The sequence below is a fragment of the Mytilus trossulus genome, chromosome 9 (genome assembly GCF_036588685.1).
Source record: "Mytilus trossulus isolate FHL-02 chromosome 9, PNRI_Mtr1.1.1.hap1, whole genome shotgun sequence".
Taxonomy (NCBI): domain Eukaryota; kingdom Metazoa; phylum Mollusca; class Bivalvia; order Mytilida; family Mytilidae; genus Mytilus; species Mytilus trossulus.
Genome location: NC_086381.1, coordinates 27,534,132 through 27,556,906, shown reverse-complemented (window position 1 = coordinate 27,556,906; position 22,775 = coordinate 27,534,132). Strand labels below are relative to the sequence as shown.

The window sequence follows — 22,775 nt, the reverse complement described above, 5'->3', positions numbered from 1 at the left end:
CCTGTCGTTGAAATTGTTTTCTTTTGCATATTTTTTTAATATTTATTTCGAATAAGTAATATAAATAAAAAAATGTTTTCTTGCCGCTAAATAGTTTCTTGTTGCTAATATTATTCTTCTTGTCGCTTCTTGACGCTTTTTGTCTCTTCAATTCTTTTTGTCTCTAATTAGTGAGACCACGCATGGACATTAATACATAACAAACCGCGACTTGCGATTTGGAACAAGAACGTTTATTAAATGATATGATGAATGGTTCTCCATTTCTTTATGAGAGTACAGTATCAAATATCAGTTTCATAACGGTAAAATATAGAAATACTCCACTTCAGTTCTTGTGACAGAAATAGAATTATCGATCGGCTTTCAGAGAACTCTCGCAAGTTATCAAAATTTGGGAATTACCTCTGACGTGTTTCTAAATTTATAAAAACACTAAATATAAAAACTGTTTAATTCTGATTTTCCGTATTGTTAAAAACACGCATATATGACAAGGAAAATATCACACATGAAGATTATGAGTAAAACATTACAGGAAATTTGTTTATGTTCAATTGTTTTGCTTGTTTTTACCTTTTAAAGCAAGACAATCATAAGAATCTGAGATGTTGCTGAATGTTTAGAATAAAACGAATGACGTGAGGGCGTGTATCATAGGGTCAATGGTAAAAGTCTACAGATTGCTTGACAGCAATCGTATCCCAAAAATTAAATTCCCATATAATGATTCAATAGAATATATGTGGTATCAATCATACTTCATAGGTGTACATAATTTGTGCAAAGTTTGGTCAGTATTGGCTCAACATTTTCAGATTTAACTTTGAGCTTTGAAGTCCCAAGACATTAATGAAGGGAGCAGGAATACTGATACAATTGTACACAAAATATCAATCAAATGAACCCAAATCAGGAATCTTGAAATTATGAACGTTGAAAACAATGATGATGCAATTGTCACTGCTCAAAAGGTGATATTCATGTCTCATCCATCCTGTTTAAAATATACAAATTTAATATGTGGTCAGCATATATAAATATATATTGATGTGATGTTCATTTTCATTGAACTAGTACACAGTTTGTTTAGTGGCCATCTGAAGCAGCCTCTGTGTGCAGGATTTTTCTTGTTGAGTTGAAGTACCATTAGCGGCCTTTTGTCTGTTTTCTGCTATTTGGTTGGGTTGTTGTCCCTTTGACACATTCCCCATTTACATTCTTCATTTTTCTAATAAAACCCTTAATCTGCAAACAACTGAGGAGGGTTATTTGGGGTCATGACAATGTGACTCTAAGTCAGACTTTAATCTTAATTTCAAATTAAAGAGAAATGTTTGTTCTGAAGGGAAATTTGTCTGAAATCCCCTTGCTACAGGTGTTCCATGTTAAAAAAGATAACTTGAGATAAAAATAAGATCTTTATATTTTAATAAATACATTACAACAAGCATGTATGACATTACAATAATTTCCTGATTAATGATTGTATGAGATCAATCTCTATCACAGTTTTGACATATAGTGCTCAAAAAACAGCTGCTTCGAAAGCATATGATAACCCCTTAATGTGTATATTGAAAATGCTGCAAAAATATTAAATGGGATCAGACGCAAATACTCCATAGATAAACATGCATAAAAATACCCAAGTATTGACTATCAAAAGTCCGAAATCTCTGGTATGACAAATCATGATTTCTTTATCAAACAAGTAAAACATCAACCATACTGGAGTTAGCACTGTATATATGAAAATTAACTTAAATCAAATGGTTGATGTTAGTAGCTAGAATGACAATGATAATGTTTGTTAATCTTACATGATTTATTTTAAGTAAAGGAGTAGGTTTAATTAGTCAGTTTCGATCTATTGTAAGTTGTATTGACAGAGGGACAGAGTCCGACAGACACACATAAGTATACCATAATAACCCACATCCTAAGGTGTATAAAAATGTAAATGACTCTATTTGTATACAATATCAAAAGGAGGTACATGTAAGTAGATATGCAGTTGGGATACAATAAAATATAAGCTTCTTTAATAATTCATTTTAAAAATGAATGTTTTCCTTCAGTTGGTGATATTTAAGGTAGTCATATTTTATTGGATTGTAGTACTTTCAATTTTATAATTGGGTTAAATGATTCACTGCTCAAAGTGTATAATTGCAGCAACTGTCTAGTGAAAATTACTCAATAGTTTGAACACTTTGGGAAAATGCACAAAAATATGTATTACAATATTCTTAATATAAAACATGAAACAGTTATTTAAATACAACTATGGAATTTTCGACAAGGCTTTCAAATCGGAAAATTTCAAAAATTTGTATTTTATAATGCTAACCATAATTTCTTATATGATTGGTCTAATTCAAAGTATTTTTCTGTAAGCTATTTCAAAAAGTTTTTTTTTAAATATGTTAAGAAATAAAATTTGGGTAATAAAAAGATCCCATAAATAATTAATGTGACTATTGTTTAGCACCCAAAATATATCATATGATAATAATATAAATAAACATTTACTGATTTAAAACATTCAAATGAATATATATATTTATCAAAATAAAATTGAGTATTCAAATGAAAGACATAAATATTGCCAGGAGATTCAAAATGGCTTCATTAATATCTACAACTTCTATGTGTAAATATGCCAAGATTTAGAAAAGCATTTCAAATAATATCTCCCTGTGACCCTGTCAAGTTATTATTTTATTTTCTATACATTACATCTCTTCTTTAAAAGTGTGAAATATTCACATTACCACCAAAGACTCTAAATGCATTATTGAAATCTATCCAACTTTCAAGAAAGAAGGGGTGTTTATTCTTCTGAATAACATGTGATAAAAAAGGCAAGTCCAATCTTCAATAATTCTGATTGCTAGGAATCTTTAGGTTCGAAGTTATACCTCTACATGTTTAGTAAAGAATAATGAACCTTTAATGATTAATTAATTTTTACCTACATCTAGAAGAATACATAGGAAAAGAATTGTCCAATTAAATAAGGTACAAAATGTATAACAAATGTTCTGAAGTCTGCTATTTGTAAAGAGATAAACAGACAATTTGGTGTGACTTGAATCAACTAAAATGATGAGCTTACCTAAAAATGCAAACTTTTAATTTGAGCATCTTGAAATAATAGACTCTCAAAATGTTGTGACCTTATTGTGTCTTGAAACAGTGGACTTTCACTTGAAGTTGACAGATACAAAGGAATATAAAGACTACAAATACATTGGAAAGCACGACATTGTTATAGATTGCACTGAATATAGAACATCTTTTCTGTTGTCTGTTCCTGGAATGGATTTTCTTTTTCCCTGTATGATTTAGTCAGACAGATCTTTGTCAAACATGTACTCTCCGAGTCCTGGGCCGACATTCTTTAGTCTGGTGGCATAATCTGACAATATTTTCAGTATTTCCACTTGTTGACTAAGGAAGTGGTCTTCAAGGAAATCTTCAAACTAAAAATAAAAATATAAATAAATAGTTAGTAACTCAAAAACATATTTAAAGTATTCTCAAAACTTAACAGAATTTTAATTTTAAAAAGTCTATTTTAATTTTTGTATTACATGTACATGTATCACAAGATCTTCTTTCCATTTTTTGTGAGTATTTCCATTTTTAGTTTTAAAAAGGCAACAGTATTTTAAATGAACCTTTTGTTGTCAATTTTCTTTAAGCAACAACTAAAGCCATGTTAGTGGTTTCTCAAAGAGGATAAACAAATGAATTATATTCCTATGTTTTGTAGTAGTTACACTTTTACAGTATTTATCAGGTATTTGAATAGTTTTTTTTGTGTGGATTTTGCTCAAAGAGTAGCACTTTCCACTGGAAATTGGTAAGTGGAGTTAGAATACATATAAAGTTCCTCTCAGAGAGATGATGATGGTTCTTGACAAAATTGAACCAAATATTCTGTTATAAATGAATTATTACTTCTCTTTTTCACTTTCATTCATTATTGAACAAAAAAAAATACTATTTTCTTTATCTTTAAATCTCATAGCTATAAATGCCCATTTAAGGCTGTTTAGGTACTATTGGTTTTCAGCTCAACATGTTTTACATGTGTGAGAGGATTGCTTCCCTTAGTAAATGTGGTAGATACTAATACAGCCATAAACTGCTGAGCTTAAGAAGTACTTTTGTAGCTCAGTCAGTATACAGGCTGCTTTGTAACACAGGGGTTCCTGGTTCAAGTCAAGGTGGAGACAAAGACAATCATGCTCTCTGATTACACATGTATGTTGGCACCTCTAAAGAAATCAATAACAGTAACACCTATATTTTAACCACAGCATTTGCAATTTAGCATACATACATGTGCATCACCCTGTGTACAGGAAATCTTGTGCAGAGCCAGAATGGCCTCATTGACCTTTTTCTCCAGACTTATTGATGTCTGCACTGCATCCAAACCAGTTTTCCATTCATCTTTGTCTGGTTTCTACAAAATACAGTACAAAAGTTAATCATATTAATTGCTACAGGGTTAACATTGCTCATTCATAAACAATAAATATCGTTGCATTCTCTCATAGGCAAGAACATATAGATTTGATTTGATTTTTGGTGTTTTTTAATGCACCTATTTTGGCCTATTTTGTGGCGGCAAGTTTTATTGGTGGAGGAATCCAGAGAGCCCAGAGAAAACCACTGACCGTCAATATGAAAACTGACAATCCTAGTCAATAAAGATTAGAGTTGAGAGCACTGAAATGAGCTAGGTTCAAATTTACAACCTCAGTGTTGACTGGCTAGTGATTACAGTAGTAACTACTTAAACCACTCAGCCACCGCAAACCATACAAACATTTTCTGCATTACCTTCACATTTTGCTGTACAAATTACCTCCTAATTGCGTAAAATGTATACAAGTTGATATATATTTTTATGTCCCATTTATGAGCATTATGTATTCTGGTCTGTGGCTCTGTCTGTTTGTTTGTTAGTCTGTCTGTCCCGCTTCAGTTTAAAGTTTGTGGTCGAGGTAGTTTTTAATGAAGTTGAAGTCCAATCAACTTGAAACTTAGTACACATGTTCCCAATGATATGATCTTTCTGATTTTAATTCCAAATTAGAGATTTTCCCCCATTTTCACGTTCCACTGAACATAGAAAATGATAGTGCAGATGGGGCATTCGTGTACAGGGGACACATTCTTGTTAGAACATTTGTTACCTGACAATTCTGTCATACAATACATCATTCCTATGCATGTAACTAGGTTAAAGTGGAAGTTTCGAGTATGGCTAAGCCGCTCATTTCATTTACTTCCTATTTTATTCACTTCTCTTTTTATTTTGTGCTACCTTATCACTGCAATTATTCCTCTCCATTCCGTTAGTTACGACTTACATATTCAGCAGAATAATAATACCCCAATGATTGAATATGGTGTATCTTCCCATTCTGCACTAACATTCAAATTCCCCCTTTAATTTTGGTCATACCTGAACATCCTGCAGAACAATTCTTCCTCCTCGTTTATTTTGATAATCCATCAACTTTTCTGCCTCACATCTCTTCTGTTTGGACTGTTTAGCAAAAAAACTATGGAAACCTGGAAGTGCTACATCATCTCTGTCAAAGTAATATGCCTGAAAATACTCATAATTATTAATGTATTGAAATATGTTTTGGAAAAAACTAAATTCTGAAAATGTCAACTATATACATGGTATACATCATCATAGACAAATAAAATTAGACATAAAATATACAGTCTAGTTTGTTAATCACTTGGTTATGTTTGTTTATAAAAATGAAAACTGGATTTTTGTTTTGTGTTTTAATATTTGGAACTCAAGAATTTAAACAGAACTGAATTTTGAAACATTTTTTTCCTTTTGGCAAGGACTTAGTTAGTTATACCTCCTTGCTTTTGGTTTATACAGGCACTTATATATATATAAATAACTTATATACTATCGAAGCCTTGCCACTAATGAATCTGACTCGCAATCTCATATAATCAAATTAAAGTCAGAATTATAGAGTTTCATGATTTTCTTTCATGTAAAATAGAATAATCATGTTAGAAATTTTCAAAACTGGATGCAGGAATATGCCAAAGCAAAATTTAATCAATGCATTCCAAGAATTCACATTCATTTGGTCCACAGGTGCTTTAATACACCTTATCCCTATTTGTCCGCCATTACTGGAGATCACACAGGTTCCCGTAAAATTTTGACGTCATAAAACAAAACATCTGAGGCCACAATGAAAAAGTGATTGTTGTATGCGTCAAAAGGTCAAGTGGCCTGGTCGGCCAGCCGAGTAGGCTAATAGCGATAAGGTGTATAGATTACATTCAAATTCATATATTTCCCCAGTAAATTAATATATTTTCAAATGTCAGTGCTGATATTATTAAAAGTAAAAGTCAATTATCATTACTTACAATTTACCTAGTGTAAACTGACATAAATAATTCTTCATAACATAGAAATAAGTATGATTCGTACGTCAATGAGTATTTAATATATTTTTTACGTAACAGCAAAAAAATTCTAGTGGCCATGGACAAGGTCGTTATTTGGTCCAGTTTTGATATATGTCTCTTACTATAATTATATCCTACATTGCTCATATTATCAATTTATTATTTGTGTATTACTTATTGTGTATTTCACTAATGTTTATATAATCATTGTATTATGATGTTTTTGTATCTTGCCTGACAAGGGCCCATGATTGGAAAAATAATGTCTAATGTCTATACTTTCTGCATTTTTTATGAATGTTTATAAATGATATCTCTTTTTTAACACGAAAAGTTCCTCGACGGACAGTTATTAATTCACTATCCACTTTTTTCGTCCCCAAGTCCAACCTGATAAGTTAAAACAATAGTCAATACAAAAAACTGTACCATTGACTGATAAATATAGGACGCATGCAGTTCGACATTTATCTGCTTGTTTATTCCCGCCTCAGTTTCAGCATGGAAGTTTTGCCTAGGTTGTGTCTGAGACATTTTGGGGACTGTTTACAGCTACGTGATTTCCCTGAAAGACAAATGGCCGGAAGGAAATATTAGCAAGTTTCTTTGCGCTTCCTTGTAGGAAATTCCTCCCTTTTCTGGAGCACCTCAGATTAGCACCAACAGCTAGAACAAAGAGTGAAGTGGAAAGTTTTTTGTCATAGTAAATTTACCGTTTTATTAATATTTAAAATTTAGATTGCGTTCAATTTTTTCTTTGCGTTACAACATCAAGACAGTGTTTTACCTTTAAAAGCGATGTTCAGCGGTTAATTGTGGACACTTTCGTTTTGTTTACTTATAATTGAGGTCAATCCGCATTTTATACATTTCGTTTATTGAGGTTTCATGGTTGAGTGAATACACATTGTAAACCGATTGCAGGGATGTTGTAAACAATCTTAGAGTTCAGATATTGTTGTTTACACGGATTAAAAATGGATATATCATAAAACATGCGTGTCTATGTTTTTATAAAATGAAGGCATTCATTGCTTTCCCATTGATTTGGACTTTAATATTGGGTAAGTTATGCATTTTAATACGAAGTTGCATGTTGTTACAAAACTCAAAAGTAAACCCAAAACACTATTTCTACGAACAAAGTTATCTGAACAGTTCAAAATCATATGCATGAGCTTGTAGATTGTAATGATAAAAAATATAGTCAAGTTTCAAAATAGTAAATTATCATGTAGATTATGCCTATACATTGGACATGTACAGTATATGAAATTTAATATAAATTTTTAGTCTAGAAATTAGTATTAGTAAAATACAGATATATTTAAATCTAGTAAGATTTATAGAACTTTAGACTGTAGACTGCAGTACTAGTACAGTAGTGAAACGAGGCTGAAACTACTGAATTCTCCAAACTATTTAAAATAGGATTATGGATGATCGGTAGAAAGAATATTGTGTCAATAAATCAGGGAAAATATTCAGTTGTTTATTGTGGAAAATATTAAATTTCTGTCATTTAATACCAAAATTTGCTATTACCATTTTCAATCCCTACCCTTGTAAAGTCAAACTGATGCAAACTTATACTAACACAACTTTTACCATTAACGAGTGTCCAATATCCCAACTGCCTGAAAATGTCCATAATTTTTTTCATATATATAAATTGATATTTTATTTGAGTAAAGTACAATGTTTAATGTCCAGAATTAATTTATATGAAATGCATTGAAATTAAAAAAACTTTGCAAGCTTTTTCTTTTGTAAATTGTATACTGGCTGGTCATTAACAGAATTTAGACCATATACATGTATTAATACATGTAGGTATTTTTAAAATGTTCTTTCTTCGTAGAAGCACACAGCTTCTTCTTCAAACACAGATCAATACAGCATGTACAGGACTTCTTCTTTTTCTTTAAGTTTTCCAGTTTTCCATCTGAATAAAGATGATTAATAACTGACTTTTACATGCATGGTCCTAATTTTAAAAAGTATAGTACCACTATTTTAAAAACAAAATTTGGTTTAATCTCGACTTATTTTCCTTTAATTATTGTGTTCCTTCTTTTATTCATACATTTTGTTTTGTTATCATACAGTTGCAAGAACTCATTAAATAAACCAAAAACAATTTGAAATATTTTAGAAATTTTAATTTTAATAAAAATACAAAAATAAATTTAAATAAGTGAAAGAAAAAAGGTTCAATTGCCATTTAGTTCATGTGAGTCAAGGCGGCGTTTTACGTTTCCGCAAATTAGCATTACTTTTCCGCGAAAAAAAGATGACGTTTCCGGAAAAAAAAGTTTACGTTTCCGCAAATAATTATATTACTTTTCCAGAAAAAAAGTAACGATTCCGTAAAAAAATAAATCATTACTTTTCCGCAAATAATTAAGGAATACCTATTGTATGAAAGCAAAGCTATAATAAGAAATGTATAAAGTCAAAGGTCATCATAACATGTAAGTAAAAGAAGAGGGACGAAAGATACCAAAGGGACAGTCAAACTCGTAAATCTAAAACAAACTGACAACGCCATGGCTAAAAATGAAAAAGACAAACAGAAAAACAATAGTACACATGACACACCATAGAAAACTAAAGAATAAACAACACGAACCCCACCAAAAACCAGGGGTAATCTCAGATGCTCCGGAAGGGTAAGCAGATCCATCAAAATACATCATTATAATATATGAAAACGTATGTTCATAGATATCTTGATATGAGTTCATAAGTCAGTTCTTGGAGAATATTTGTAGCCAACACGTCGTAAAAAATCCATATTGGCACATTCACCGTTTACAAGTTTTGTATTTTGTTCAGGAAGGAAGTCCATCTTCTCCTTTTAATATTTCCGAATGGGTGCTTTTACAAAGTCAAATATGGTAGGATGGCTAGCGTAAAACTGTTCGTTCAGGTAGGCACGAAAAGACTCGACACCATTCGTTGTTTCTTTTCTCGGGGTCAGGAGGTGATTTCCAAATGGTTGGTGGAAATCTCAATTGCCATCTATATAAAATTCCAGTAAATAATCGGCAAACCTTATGCATTTATCGTCAGATGGAGCATCGGCAACTAATTCAACAAAGCATTCTTTAATCATGTCAGTTGGCAAGTAAGCCAAACCAAAGATTTCTCAATGAAGTTTAACTCATCCTTAATCAGAACATTTTCTTTATTAAAAAGAAAAAAGAAAAAAATTATCATATATGTACATTCACATCTTTATAATTTACCAGGTAAATTTGCGGAAAAGTAATAAATTCAAATTGCGGAAACGTATACTTTAAATTTGCGGAAACGTAGTATTGGGATTTTGAAAAATTAGCGGAAATGCAATACGCCCAGTCAAGGAATTGACTTCTTGTTTAAATTAATGATTCTTTCAGAACTCTTTTTACTTTACAAGTTATTTTCTTTAGTCTAGTAATATGTACATGTAATGCATTTCATACGTCACTTCCAGGTTAACAGTGAATTTTAAGTTTCATTACAGATTAGATAAAAAAAAATGAATATTCCAAATAATATAATGATTATTATTCTTAAGATCTGATATGGGATCCAAGTTTCACCTATATAGTATTGACCTCATTTCGTGGATCATGGATCAAGGTTAAAAGTTTTGTGGTCAAGTCTGTCGCAGATACTATAGCAACCTGGCAGACAGCTGTATTAGTGCATGGAATGACATATCAGTCAGACAGGTTTCATTTGACCTTGACCTCATTTTCATGGTTCATTGTTCAGTGATTTTGTCTGTTTTAACTCCATGTACTATAACTTGTATAAGCAATATGTTAACTATATTATTAAGCATAAGAGGTTTGTATGGTATACAACAAGCATAACTTTTTTGTAAAATCCATACTTACATGTAATGATAATATCATTAAAGTTTTTTATACATGTAAGTCAGTCTGTAAGTAAATCTACTTGACTTTTACTTGTATGTGTTCATGATGTTGTCAAACAACAAACTTTTCCTTGAAATCTTAAAAAAATCAACATTTTCAAGTGGTAATTTCAAACCATATATATATATTGTAACTTCAACTACCATTTTACAAACACAGTTTAAAAGACTTGAAGCTCATAAATATCATGAAATTTAATGTAATTAAATTGAATAAAAGTTTTTATCTTTTTTTAGATAAGTTCAACAATAATGATAATTTAAATAACTACTGTTTGGGATATATGCCAGTAAGTTTTTACATTAGAGTGTTGTGTTTTTTGTCAATCGATGGCAGATTGCAGTGGTTATGTAATAAATGCACCCCTTGTGGTACTGCAGATGTCAAATTTCAACATCAAAAGGGAAACATTTTCTCCATGTGTCACTGAAAATAAACACCAGTAATATAATAATCTGTACAAAAAGAATGTTGCAGTTTAAAGATAAGGATGTTTGGACAAGTTAAACATGTTCTATTATTTCATGGCATTCATGAATTCTTAGTGAGTTACAATATTATTTTTTGAGAGAAGGTGTCATTTTCACTAGTTTCTTTCCTATTTTCTTTGAACGACCCCTTTTTCTATCTTGTCTGAGTTTAAATGTTTGTAAGTATAGTCAGTGGTGGATTTAGGGGGTGTTACATAGGGTGTATGCCCAGACCCTTTGATTGGAAGATATATATTTCTTTAGCAAAACTATCTTCTAAAAATATTACCTAGCTTTCACTTAATTATGCCCCCTTTCAAAGTTAATTTTATATTAGCCCCTGATAATAGGAATACATGTAGAAGTAATATAACATGTAATTTAAAGTTGCATTTCTATTTATTTTGATGTTCTTTTGATGTTGCATTTACTGATTTGATTATTGTACACCTCGTTCTTTGACATTAATTATCAGACAATTTCACTCTCATTATTACTTAAAGTCTTTGTTGGCTCATAACAAATTTGTATATTTGACCTTAAAAATTTTCACTGTTATTTTTTCATCAGAACTGATATGATATGATTGTTAACTGTATGGAAGAACTGCTGCTCGTAAAATCATTTCTATTACAGATTGATTAATGATCCAAGTCCTGCATCTTTTGCTGATAAATGATAATATGTCTATGTAAATCTGTATATTAGTCTATAGTGTATTGGTACCATAATCTGTAAACATAGTTGAATTCCTTGAGGAATGATATGTTGACTGGAATATGATTATTAAGATAACTGCTGTACATGCTTTAAATATCTGTTTGTTGCATTGATGCTCTTGTGTCAATCTTATTTATTGTAAACATATCTTTATTGTATTCTGTGGATCTTGTCCAACATACAACATGTGCAATTCTACTTGTTTCTGATGTCAAAACATTTCTTGTCTACAACAAGTGATTTTTTTTTAGGTCAAAATGTAATTATGTATAATTGAAAGATGGCAGGTTATATAACTAAACAAGTACTTAGGTGCATAGCATAGCAAATTGAGAACGAAATAACATCTTTATAATGTTTATTAGGGTCCTTTTGGTTTTCAACTATTAGAACTTGCAAGTGAAAATTGCTAGGACTTTCTGAAAAGAAATACCTGCTTTGTGTACCTGTATACAGGGGCAGATCCAGACATTTTCAGAAGGGGGTTCCCAAACCAGGATAAATTAGGGTTCCATCCATATGTCCCCATTCAAATGCATTGATTGCCTCCTTTTACTAGAATATTTCAGAAGAGATTATTTTAGACATATTTCACCTGAATTGAAACATTTTTAATAAATTTGATATCATGAATATATATTTGTAATGGATACGGCCTGGGTCATTCACTGCCTAACAAGTTTGACCTTTATAATCTTTAAGATAACATGACATGGAGATATATTTGTACAGATGTTGTATCAATAAAAGAAGGTGTGAAATAAATAAACAAACTGCCAAGTACTTGACACCTAGAGTACTGGTACAGACATGTTAAAGCTGCCCTTACAACGGTACATCCCATCCCCTAATTGTTTCTCCAGTATCATTGTTCCTCAAATATATATACATTTTAGCCAAAAAACTATCTAAATAGACAATTTTATTTCTGGTAATTTAAGCACCTGTAGCGTAACCAGATTTTGACATATCCAGATGATATTTGTTATATTATATTATTTGATAAATTCTACACAAATGAAGTGTATTTGACACTAATTAAATTCTGGAGATTTTGACATGTTTGGCACAAGAGAGACATATTTTGTAGTGTTATTTGAGAGGGAATAGCCATGTGTGTTATATTTCTCAAATGTCTTCTTGGTTGTAATTGGCGTACATGTATATGTGTACAATGTTCTGTGAAAAATTGCATTATAAAAATATGTCAAAGTTTTTATGAATATTAATCAAAGTTTGTCTAATTTGTAAGTGTAGGATATATATAAATCTTTTTGTATAAATCAAAAATGTGTTAAATTAGACCCTCTTTGAATGTGAACTAGCAATTTTTATCAAATTTTGAACAGATATATCATGTTAAGGAGGGGCATTTGCGAAAAATACCAGTCTAATGAATGTTAAATTTCGCGAGCCGTAAGGCGAGGGAAATTCATTGTGAAGACTGGTATTTTTCGCAAATACCCCTCAAGATCATGCTATATCTGTTTTAATTACACCTTATATAAGAATGCCAGCTTTTGATTGGCTGATAGCCAGTGTATTTTTCGCATATTCTAACATTTTTTCATTTTTTCAAACGAATCTGCCTGTTTTTCACCACTGCCGGTGAATATGCCTCAAATACCATGGTATTTGCCATTTTGGATATTCTTTTTTTACCCTCGCGTGCATCTTCCCGCCATTTTTTTCGGATATGACGTTACATAAAGACAGCGCGAACGCATATAAGTTCATGTATAGTTCCTGCTGTATATTTTATGACAGTACATGTCCTCAAATATATATTTCCTTTTCCTATAGTACAGAGAGTTTAAATCAAGATTTATTCGGTGTAATTAAACAGATATATCATGTTATGGAGGGGTATTTGCAAAAAATACAAGTCTTGGGACAAAATTTCCCTTACCTAGCGGCTTGGATAATTTAAGTTCCTCGACTTGTATTTTTTGCAAATACCCCTCCATAACATAATATATGACATTACAAGCGGCCAGTGGGATAGATTATTTTTTGGCAAATACCATGGCAGAGAGGGTAAAAAAGGCATATCATTTTGGCATACCTGGTGGTGTTAAAAAATGAACGCTATTCTTTTGATAACAGTAAATTGGTGAAAAATACACTGGCTATCAACCAATCAAGATCCAGGATTTTTACATTTATAATTATAAGGTGTAATTAATCAAAAAAACATCATCATGATCATGTAGACTTCTTGAAATGCTGTCCATCCTGGCTGTATTGTGCTTGAGATTTTAATATCTAGAAAAAAGCACATTATTCAATTCATTGGGATGTGTTTATCAATGGGATGTTGTTTTACATTCAAAACGTATAATATTACATCTCGTTAATATGTTATATATATAGGGAGAAAGCAAAGGTTAAACTCTTTAATTCTCTAGAAGAAATTGAAGCTTATAAAAACACCCAGAGTTATATTAACCATACAACTTGGTGATTTAATTTTAATCTATTCCCACATCTTAATGCTTTTTAATTTTAAAATTAAAAGTTTTTTTGCTAGAAAAGAGATAGAGACGGAACCTTTACATTTACAATGACCCTGCCACATGTGATTGACAGGTTTTTTATTTCCTCTCTTTACTGAAAGACAGATTGAAAACCAGTAGGTCTGGCTTATGAACCTGATAAAACCAAGATTGTATTATTATTATTAATGATCCTGTACCTAAAAAGATTCTATCTTTTGTAATAACATGAACTATTTATACTGGTGTACAGATCAACCTTATAAATCTTTAAAACTTATTATCAGATCATGCATCGATCAGAGGTCACAGACCATCATTGTCAAGTTCAGATTTCTTCAAATTATCTAAAGCTAATATATATAGTTTTGAGTTTATTTGAAAATGAAGTTTTGTAATTGCTCAAGGTCATGTTTATATGCCCCCTCACTACAGCAGGGGCATATAAACATGACCTTGAGCAGTAGTGAGGGAGCATAAAGTTTTATCCTTTTTTGTCTGTACGTCAGTCCCCAACATAACAGGAGGACGCCCATCTATCTGTCCTGCTTCAGTTTAAAGATTTTGGTCAACGTAGATTTTGGTGAAGTTGAATGTATCCTATGATATTATCTTTCTAATTTGAATGCCTAATTAAATTAGAGTTTTTACCCCAATTTCATGGTCCACTGAACATACAGTACAGTGACGAATCAGGAAATTTTGATAAGAGGGGCCCCACTCCGGTCATGCTTCAGTGATTCAACTGATTCCTTATACATGTATAACCAAAACAAAAAAATCCCTGAAAAGGGGGGGCAGGGCCCCTAGGCCCCCCTCTCAGTCTGCCTCTTACAAAGAAAATGATAGTATGAGTGGGCATATTCTTGTTTGTTTCAAGTTTTGCATGTTTCTTTGGAAATACCTCAAATTTAGTGTAGTATTGATTTTTCTTCTTTATTTAACATTTAATATTTTAGAGAAATTGGGACATCTAATTCATCTTTGTCATTCAAATTGAAATAAAACATTTTGCTTGACATGTTATCACATAAAAAAAATTATTGGAGAATATTCAATAAATTGCTGATAAATTAATTCTGATGAACATGTGACATTTATTGTTAGTCCTAATAATTAAAAGTGATCATCAAAGTCACAGTACTGCAGGTTTGTCAAAGGAGCTCTTCTCTCATGACATTTCATGGTCAACAAAACTTAGAAATTGCAAGTCACATTCACCAATATGATTCTAACAACAGGTTGTCAAATGTTACCTGGGTTAGTACAAGTTTATTGTCAGTCCATATGATAATTATAACCCACTTGAAAGGACTTTATGAAGCATAGCCCTTTTATTAGGGGTTAATTAAGACCACTTTTTTCTCTGATGTTGAGTATGAACCTTTTAAATAGCAACGGTTCATTAATTTTCATGTGATCTTGTTCATCTGCATGAATTGTTACTTTAAAAGGACATTTTTTATGAGTTTTCATCAGTTGTACCATTGTAGCTTTTTTTGTGTTGATTTTTTTAAATTTTTGTCGAGCCTTCGACTTTAGTCGAAAAAGCGAGACATAGCGATCCTACTTTCCGTCGGCGTCGTTGTCGGCGGCGTCCACAAATATTCACTCTGTGGTTAAAGTTTTTAAAATTTTAATAACTTTCTTAAACTATACTGGATTTCTACCAAACTTGGACAGAAGCTTGTTTATGATCATAAGATAGTATCCAGAAGTGAATTTTGTAAAAATAAATTTCCATTTTTTCAGTATTTTACTTATAAATGGACTTAGTTTTTCTGCCGGGAAACATTACATTCACTCTGTGGTTAAAGTTTTTAAAATTTGAATAACTTTCGTAAACTATCCTGGGTTTGTACCAAACTTGGACAGAAGCTTGTTTATGATCATAAGATAGTATCCAGAAGTAAATTTTTTTAAAATAAATTTCCATTTTTTCCTAATTTTACTTATAAATGGACTTAGTTTTTCTGCCGGGAAACATTACATTCACTCTGTGGTTAAAGTTTTTGAAATTTTAATAACTTTCTTAAACTATACTTGATTTCTACCAAACTTGGACAGAAGCTTGTTTATGATCATAAGATAGTATCCAGAAGTAATTTTTTTTAAAATAAATTTCAACTTTTTCAGTATTTTACTTTTAAAGGGACTTAGATTTTCTGCCAGGAAACAACACATGCACTTTGTAGTTAAAGTTTGAATTTTTTTAATAACTTTCTTTCTTTCCTATACCATTTTGGATTTGTACCAAACTTGGACAGAAGCTTTTTTATGATCAAAAGCTAGTATCGAGAAGGAAATTTTGTTAAAATTTTGTACCTGTGAATCTGTATTTTACTTATAAATGGACTTAGTTTTTCTTCCAGTTAACATTACATACAGTCTGCAGTTAAAGTTTTAAAACATTTATTAGATTCATAAACTATCTTGGATTTTTACCAAACCTGGACAGAATCTTTTTACGATCAAAAGATAGTATCAACAGGAATAATTTTATTGATTTTTTTCCTCATTTTTGTTGAGCCTGTGATTAACAGCAAAAGTAGGCGAGACACTGGGTTCCGCGGAACCCTTACAAATTTTTTTTAAATATGGAACCTTTTTCAATGCTTTGCCTTATTGTAAAAATGGCTTCCAATGATTATCTGAAATTTGATACTGAAAATCATTTTTGTCGAGCCTTCGACTTTAGTCGAAAAAGCGAGACTAAGCGATCCTACATTCCGTCGGCGTCGTCGGTGGCGTCAACAAATATTCACTCTGTGGTTAAAGTTTTTAGAATTTTAATAACTTTCTTAAACTATACTGGATTTCTACCAAAGTTTGACAGAAGCTTGTTTATGATCATAAGATAGTATCCAGAAGTAAATTTTGTAAAAATAAAACTCCATTTTTTTCGTATTTTACTTATAAATGGACTTAGTTTTTTCTGCGGGGAAACATTACATTCACTCTGTGGTTAAAGTTTTTAGAATTTTAATAACTTTCTTAAACTATCCTGGGTTTGTACCAAACTTGGATAGAAGCTTGTTTATGATCATAAGATAGTATCCAGAAGTAAATTTTGTAAAAATGAAATTCCATTTTTTCCGTATTTTACTATAAATGGACTTAGTTTTTTCTGCTGGGAAACAAAACATTCACTCTGTGGTTAAAGTTTTTAGAATTTTAATAACTTTTTTAAACTATCCTGGGTTTGTACCAAACTTGGACAGAAGCTTATTTATGATCATAAGATAGTATCCAGAAGTAAATTTTGTAAATAAATAAATCCATTTTTTCCATATTTTACTTTTAAATGGACTTAGTTTTTTTGCGGGGAACCATTACATTCACTCTGTGGTTAAAGTTTTTATAATTTTAATAACTTCCTAAAACTATCCTGGGTTTGTACCAAACTTGGACAGAAGCTTATTTATGATCATTAGATTGTTTCCAGAAGTAAAGTTTGTAAAAAGATTACTCTGTTTTTTTCTGTAATTTACTTTTAATAGACTTAGATTTTCTTACAATCATAAAATAGTAACAAGAGGAATATTTTTATTGATTTTTTTCCTCATTATTGCTGAGCCTGTGATTTACAGCTAAAATAGGCGAGACACTGGGTTCTGCGGAACCCTTACAAATTTTTTTTTTAACTACGATAAATTGCAACAGGATAGTCAGACATGCATTTCATTTTGATTGTATGCAGTTTTACTCATTTATGAAGGTTACTTATAGTTGTTAATTTCTGTGTCATTTGGTCTCTGGTGGAGATGTGTCTCATTGACAATCATACCACATATTTTTATATTTAATTTTAATGCCATCATTTATGTAACATTTCCTGAAATACCATTAGTTATTCTCACAGTTTTGTCCATTCTTCATCAATCACAATAATAAATGCACATGCCAAATTTTGTAATACATATATATATACAAATGTACAGTGTATCATATTTCCTCAGATATATATTTCTAACAAATTTTATGGTAAACTTGTGTCAAAATCTGGTGTTGAAATTTAGTACATATTGTCTATATAGCATATATATGATATCAATGTTTTAATGAGGTAATACTTTAGGCTGTAATATGTTTTTTTTTAAGTAGAAAAAAAACAGAGGAAAATATGACAGGCTGCTTTGTGTAATACCCTTGCTCATCATGTTGGGTAACAATTCTAATCACAGGAACAAAGAATGAAAGCAAAGAATTACTCATTCCGACCATTTCCATTCCAAATTAAGTTAAACATACATGTAACCATATGTCTTACACCATGAAATGCAATTGGATTTCTGCATTTGTTGTGATTTATCATGAGATTAGGTTAGGTTGCTGAAAGAATCTCTCCTAAATTAATGAAAGAACTCCTCTTAAATTATTAAATGCACTCACTTTGCATTAACAATATGGTGTAAATTAGATCTGGGACATAATATATTGACTACTGTATCTGGGGGCGGATCAAGCCATTTTAAAAAGGAGGGGGTTCCAACTAAATGTCCCCATTCAAATGCATTGATTGGCCAAAAAAAGGGGGGGTTCCAACCCCGGAACCCCCTCTGGATCTGCCAATGGTGTAATAACGGGGTTAACCTCCTCATGTGAATAAAATGTTTACATGTATGATTGAAGCCAACCAGCACAAGATTACACTATAACTACATGTTTATAGGCTCAGCACAGACTTGTTCTTAAAAAGATCTTAAGACTTATTATTAAATGTATACATCAATCAAATTAACTTTTCTCTTCATATTTCTGTATTTAGCTTTTGACTTATGTTGACTGTCATATTGTGTTCCATTTTATAAGATGTTGCAAAAGCTGACCATCAAAGTAAAAAGTTATGTAATTAGAAGTTCAATATTTACATTTGTAAATGAAAGTCATTGACTTAAAAGTTTAGAAGGCATTATACAAGCTTTTTAAGTAGAGAAATATTTATTTTGCGGTGACAGTGAAGTGAATGCTATCATTGAAGTATTGGTGACACAACCATTAACATTAAGATTACAGAAACATAGTTTGCTCAAACACAGTACTTAGAAAGTGAAATCGGGTTAATACTTGTAAATGCAAACCTTGTTGGACTTTAAAAACTCATTAAGCTACACTGACATAAATTTTATTTAAATTTCAATTTGAGTTCAATTTCTTGTAAGAATCAATGTATGTTTTTTTTGTGTTTTAAATGCAGATTTGTGATTTTATCGTTGAACACTGTGATCGTAATCTGGTATCAAGTCTAAATCAAACTTTTGTTGTGGATTTTAAACGTAGAAAATGTCACTGGATTGACACAAGCCATTAAACATAATTTGAATGACATGTTGTTCTGTAACCAACAATCGTAAGATGTTCTTACTAAGCCCTTTTAACCCCGTTGGTTTTATAATTCCTTTGTATCCTAGAAGGATCAGTCTCAGATTGACCGCCAGATTGACAGAGATGACCTTGTTGATCTTAAAGGTCAATCAGTATTATATTTCTGCCAAATGTAATCTACGTTAGAATGTATGTGATTTTTAGTTTGTTGTCGTGTTTGTCAAAGGTTTACCCCCTTATGTAAACAGAATTAATGGTCCATTAGGTTGTACAGTAGTCGTTGTAAATACCTATATAAAAGTAAGGAGTTCCTACGGATGTTAGAAATGTAAGGAAATTAAAGTCTTTACAATTACCATATATTTGTATGCCCTATCCTGTCTCTGCTACTGACACAGTACATACAATTTGTCCATTTAACCACTTTATATGGATTTGGTTTATGATAATTTCTCTTAAGACTTGTAATGGCATATAAGGAACTACAATTTTTTCAGAAGATGATTTATGCATTAAATAAATTTAAAAAAAAAAGCGCACACAATAACCATTTCCTCAAAAATAATGTGTTACAACAATTTATAATTATGTATTCAACTACTGTATGACTATAAAAAAAGATGATGTGGTATGATTGCCAAAGAGACAACTCTCCACAAAAGACCAAAATGACACTGAAATTTAGTCTGAACTCTCAGAGGTTGTGTGTTTGAAAGCACTTGACTCCAAGGTAAAGGATTGGATTGTCTGGTTTCCTGCCAAGATTGGTGATTTTCTTGGGCACTCAAGCTTCTTTTACTTAAAAAAAAATCTTATGGTACTCCTCAAAAAAGCCCATAGTGTTGAAAGTGGTGTTACACACCAATCAATTCATCAATCAACCAATACAATTATTGCCAGTTTTCATCACAAATTTCATAACATAACTTGTATGTCATGCTTATTACTAACATTGCAACTGCATTCATTTCTTTAAGTAAACAAGGTTTAGTCAAATGGGCCATAAAAGATGCTGTGTTGTTCAAAGTTTTGCATTTAAAAGTACAATTGTACTAGTATGATTACCCTTAAGCTTATAGAATTGAAGTACATGTATGGGGTCAACAAATCTGAACTGAGAAAAGCTTCTGTTGATTAAAATTTAAAATTTAATTAAACTTTCCCCTTAGATTACGTTAGATAGTTATTTTCTATTTTACATGACTGCAGTTCAAGTCGTTAACAGCTAAACCAATTTACTTCAGCATCTTTGTGTAAAACTGCATGAAAAAAATTACAAAGCAATATTTTATTACACTTCTTTAAATATAGAAATTATCATGATTATTGTGTGCATTTATTATTGCAATTTTGTCATTTTCTATTTTAATTTTGCAATATTGAAAAAATCCTGTTAAATTCATATAAGAATTTCAAAATGCAAGTTTAAAACCCTGTCACATTTTTTGCAATAATAAAAACATCTCAATAATTTATGAATTTACAGTATTAAGTTTAGTACATTTTACTGATAGAGATATGAATCCTGTCAAATTATCATGCTTCCAAAAAAAGATTTGTTGTCAATGAAGTCTGTAAATATTGAATTTTCAATGTTACTATCAAATGATTTGACATACGTGGGTTATGCATGTTATTATAATTTCTTTATTTTGCTTTTGTAAGACTGTTTTTTTGCTGAAATAGAAAAAAAAAGAGGTGGGTGTTAGTTATACATCGTTGGTTCTAAGCATAGCACATTTCCAGGGAGATTTCACTTGCCATTTTGTCAATTCAACGACCTGTGGCAAGTAACATATATGTAGTTACTAAAGTTCTAGATATATGAAAATAGACTTATAGTTTTAAATTTGTTGTTTTCAGGACTAAAGATTCCTGAACCAGAAACCAAAAGCTCATGTACGTGTCCTGATCATTTCTTCTCCTGTGGGAATTGTATATGTATTCCAAAGAAATGGGTCTGTGACGGAGACAATGATTGCTCCAATAATCAGGACGAAAAACATTGTGGTAAGTTTCCATGGTAACTGTTGTCTGTGATGGAGACAATGATTGCTCCAATAATCAGGACGAAAAACATTGTGGTAAATTTCCATGGTAACTGTTGTCTGTGATGGAGACAATAATTGCTCCAATAATCAGGACGAAAATCATTGTGGTAAGTTTCCATGGTAACTGTTGTCTGTGATGGAGACAATGATTGCTCCAATAACCAGGACAAAAAATACTGTGGTAAGTTTCCATGGTAACTGTTGTCTGTGATGGAGACAATGATTTCTCCAATAATCAGGACATAAATCATTGTGGTAAGTTTCCATGGTAACTGTTGTCTGTGATGGAGACAATAATTGCTCCAATAATCAGGACGAAAATTATTGTGGTAAGTTGCCATGGTAACTGTTGTCTGTGATGGAGACAATGATTGCTCCAATAACCAGGACAAAAAACACTGTGGTAAGTTTCCATGGTAACTGTTGTCTGTGATGGAGACAATGATTGCTCCAATAATCAGGACATAAATCATTGTCGTAAGTTTCCATGGTAACTGTTGTCTGTGATGGAGACAATAATTGCTCCAATAATCAGGACGAAAATCATTGTGGTAAGTTTCCATGGTAACTGTTGTCTGTGATGGAGACAATGATTGCTCCAATAACCAGGACAAAAAACACTGTGGTAAGTTTCCATGGTAACTGTTGTCTGTGATGGAGACAATGATTGCTCCAATAATCAGGACATAAATCATTGTGGTAAGTTTCCATGGTAACTGTTGTCTGTGACGGAGACAATGATTGCTCCAATAACCAGGACGAAAAACATTGTGGTAAGTTTCCATGGTAACTGTTGTCTGTGATGGAGACAATGATTGCTCCAATAATCAGGACAAAAAACATTGTGGTAAGTTTCCATGGTAACTGTTGTCTGTGATGGAGACAATAATTGCTCCAATAATCAGGATGAAAATCATTGTGGTAAGTTTCCATGGTAACTGTTGTCTGTGATGGAGACAATGATTGCTCCAATAATCAGGACATAAATCATGGTGGTAAGTTTCCATGGTAACTGTTGTCTGTGACGGAGACAATGATTGCTCCAATAACCAGGACGAAAAACATTGTGGTAAGTTCCCATGGTAACTGTTGTCTGTGATGGAGACAATGATTGCTCCAATGATCAGGACGAAAAACACTGTGGTAAGTTTCCATGGTAACTGTTGTCTGTGATGGAGACAATGATTGCTCCAATAATCAGGACATAAAACATAGTGGTTAGTTTCCATGGTTACTGTTGTCTGTGACGGAGACAATGATTGATCCAATAATCAGGACAAAAATCATTGTGGTAAGTTT

General features: G+C 31.5%; 1 protein-coding gene and 1 pseudogene across 1 annotated transcript in view; one reads left to right on the top strand and one right to left on the bottom strand.

The window, feature by feature from the left end:
* Positions 1 to 1,414: 1,414 nt before the first annotated feature.
* On the bottom strand, positions 1,415 to 7,119 carry LOC134685403 (soma ferritin-like; annotated as a pseudogene).
* Positions 7,120 to 7,281: 162 nt separating this feature from the next.
* Positions 7,282 to 22,775, top strand: part of LOC134685404 (low-density lipoprotein receptor-related protein 4-like) — a 76,494-nt gene continuing 61,000 nt past the window's right edge. The window contains exons 1-2 of the mRNA XM_063545153.1: positions 7,282 to 7,547; positions 21,289 to 21,435. Of these exons, the coding sequence (XP_063401223.1) occupies positions 7,502 to 7,547; positions 21,289 to 21,435 (193 nt within the window). The 5' untranslated portion in view covers positions 7,282 to 7,501. The remainder of the gene's footprint in view (positions 7,548 to 21,288; positions 21,436 to 22,775) is intronic.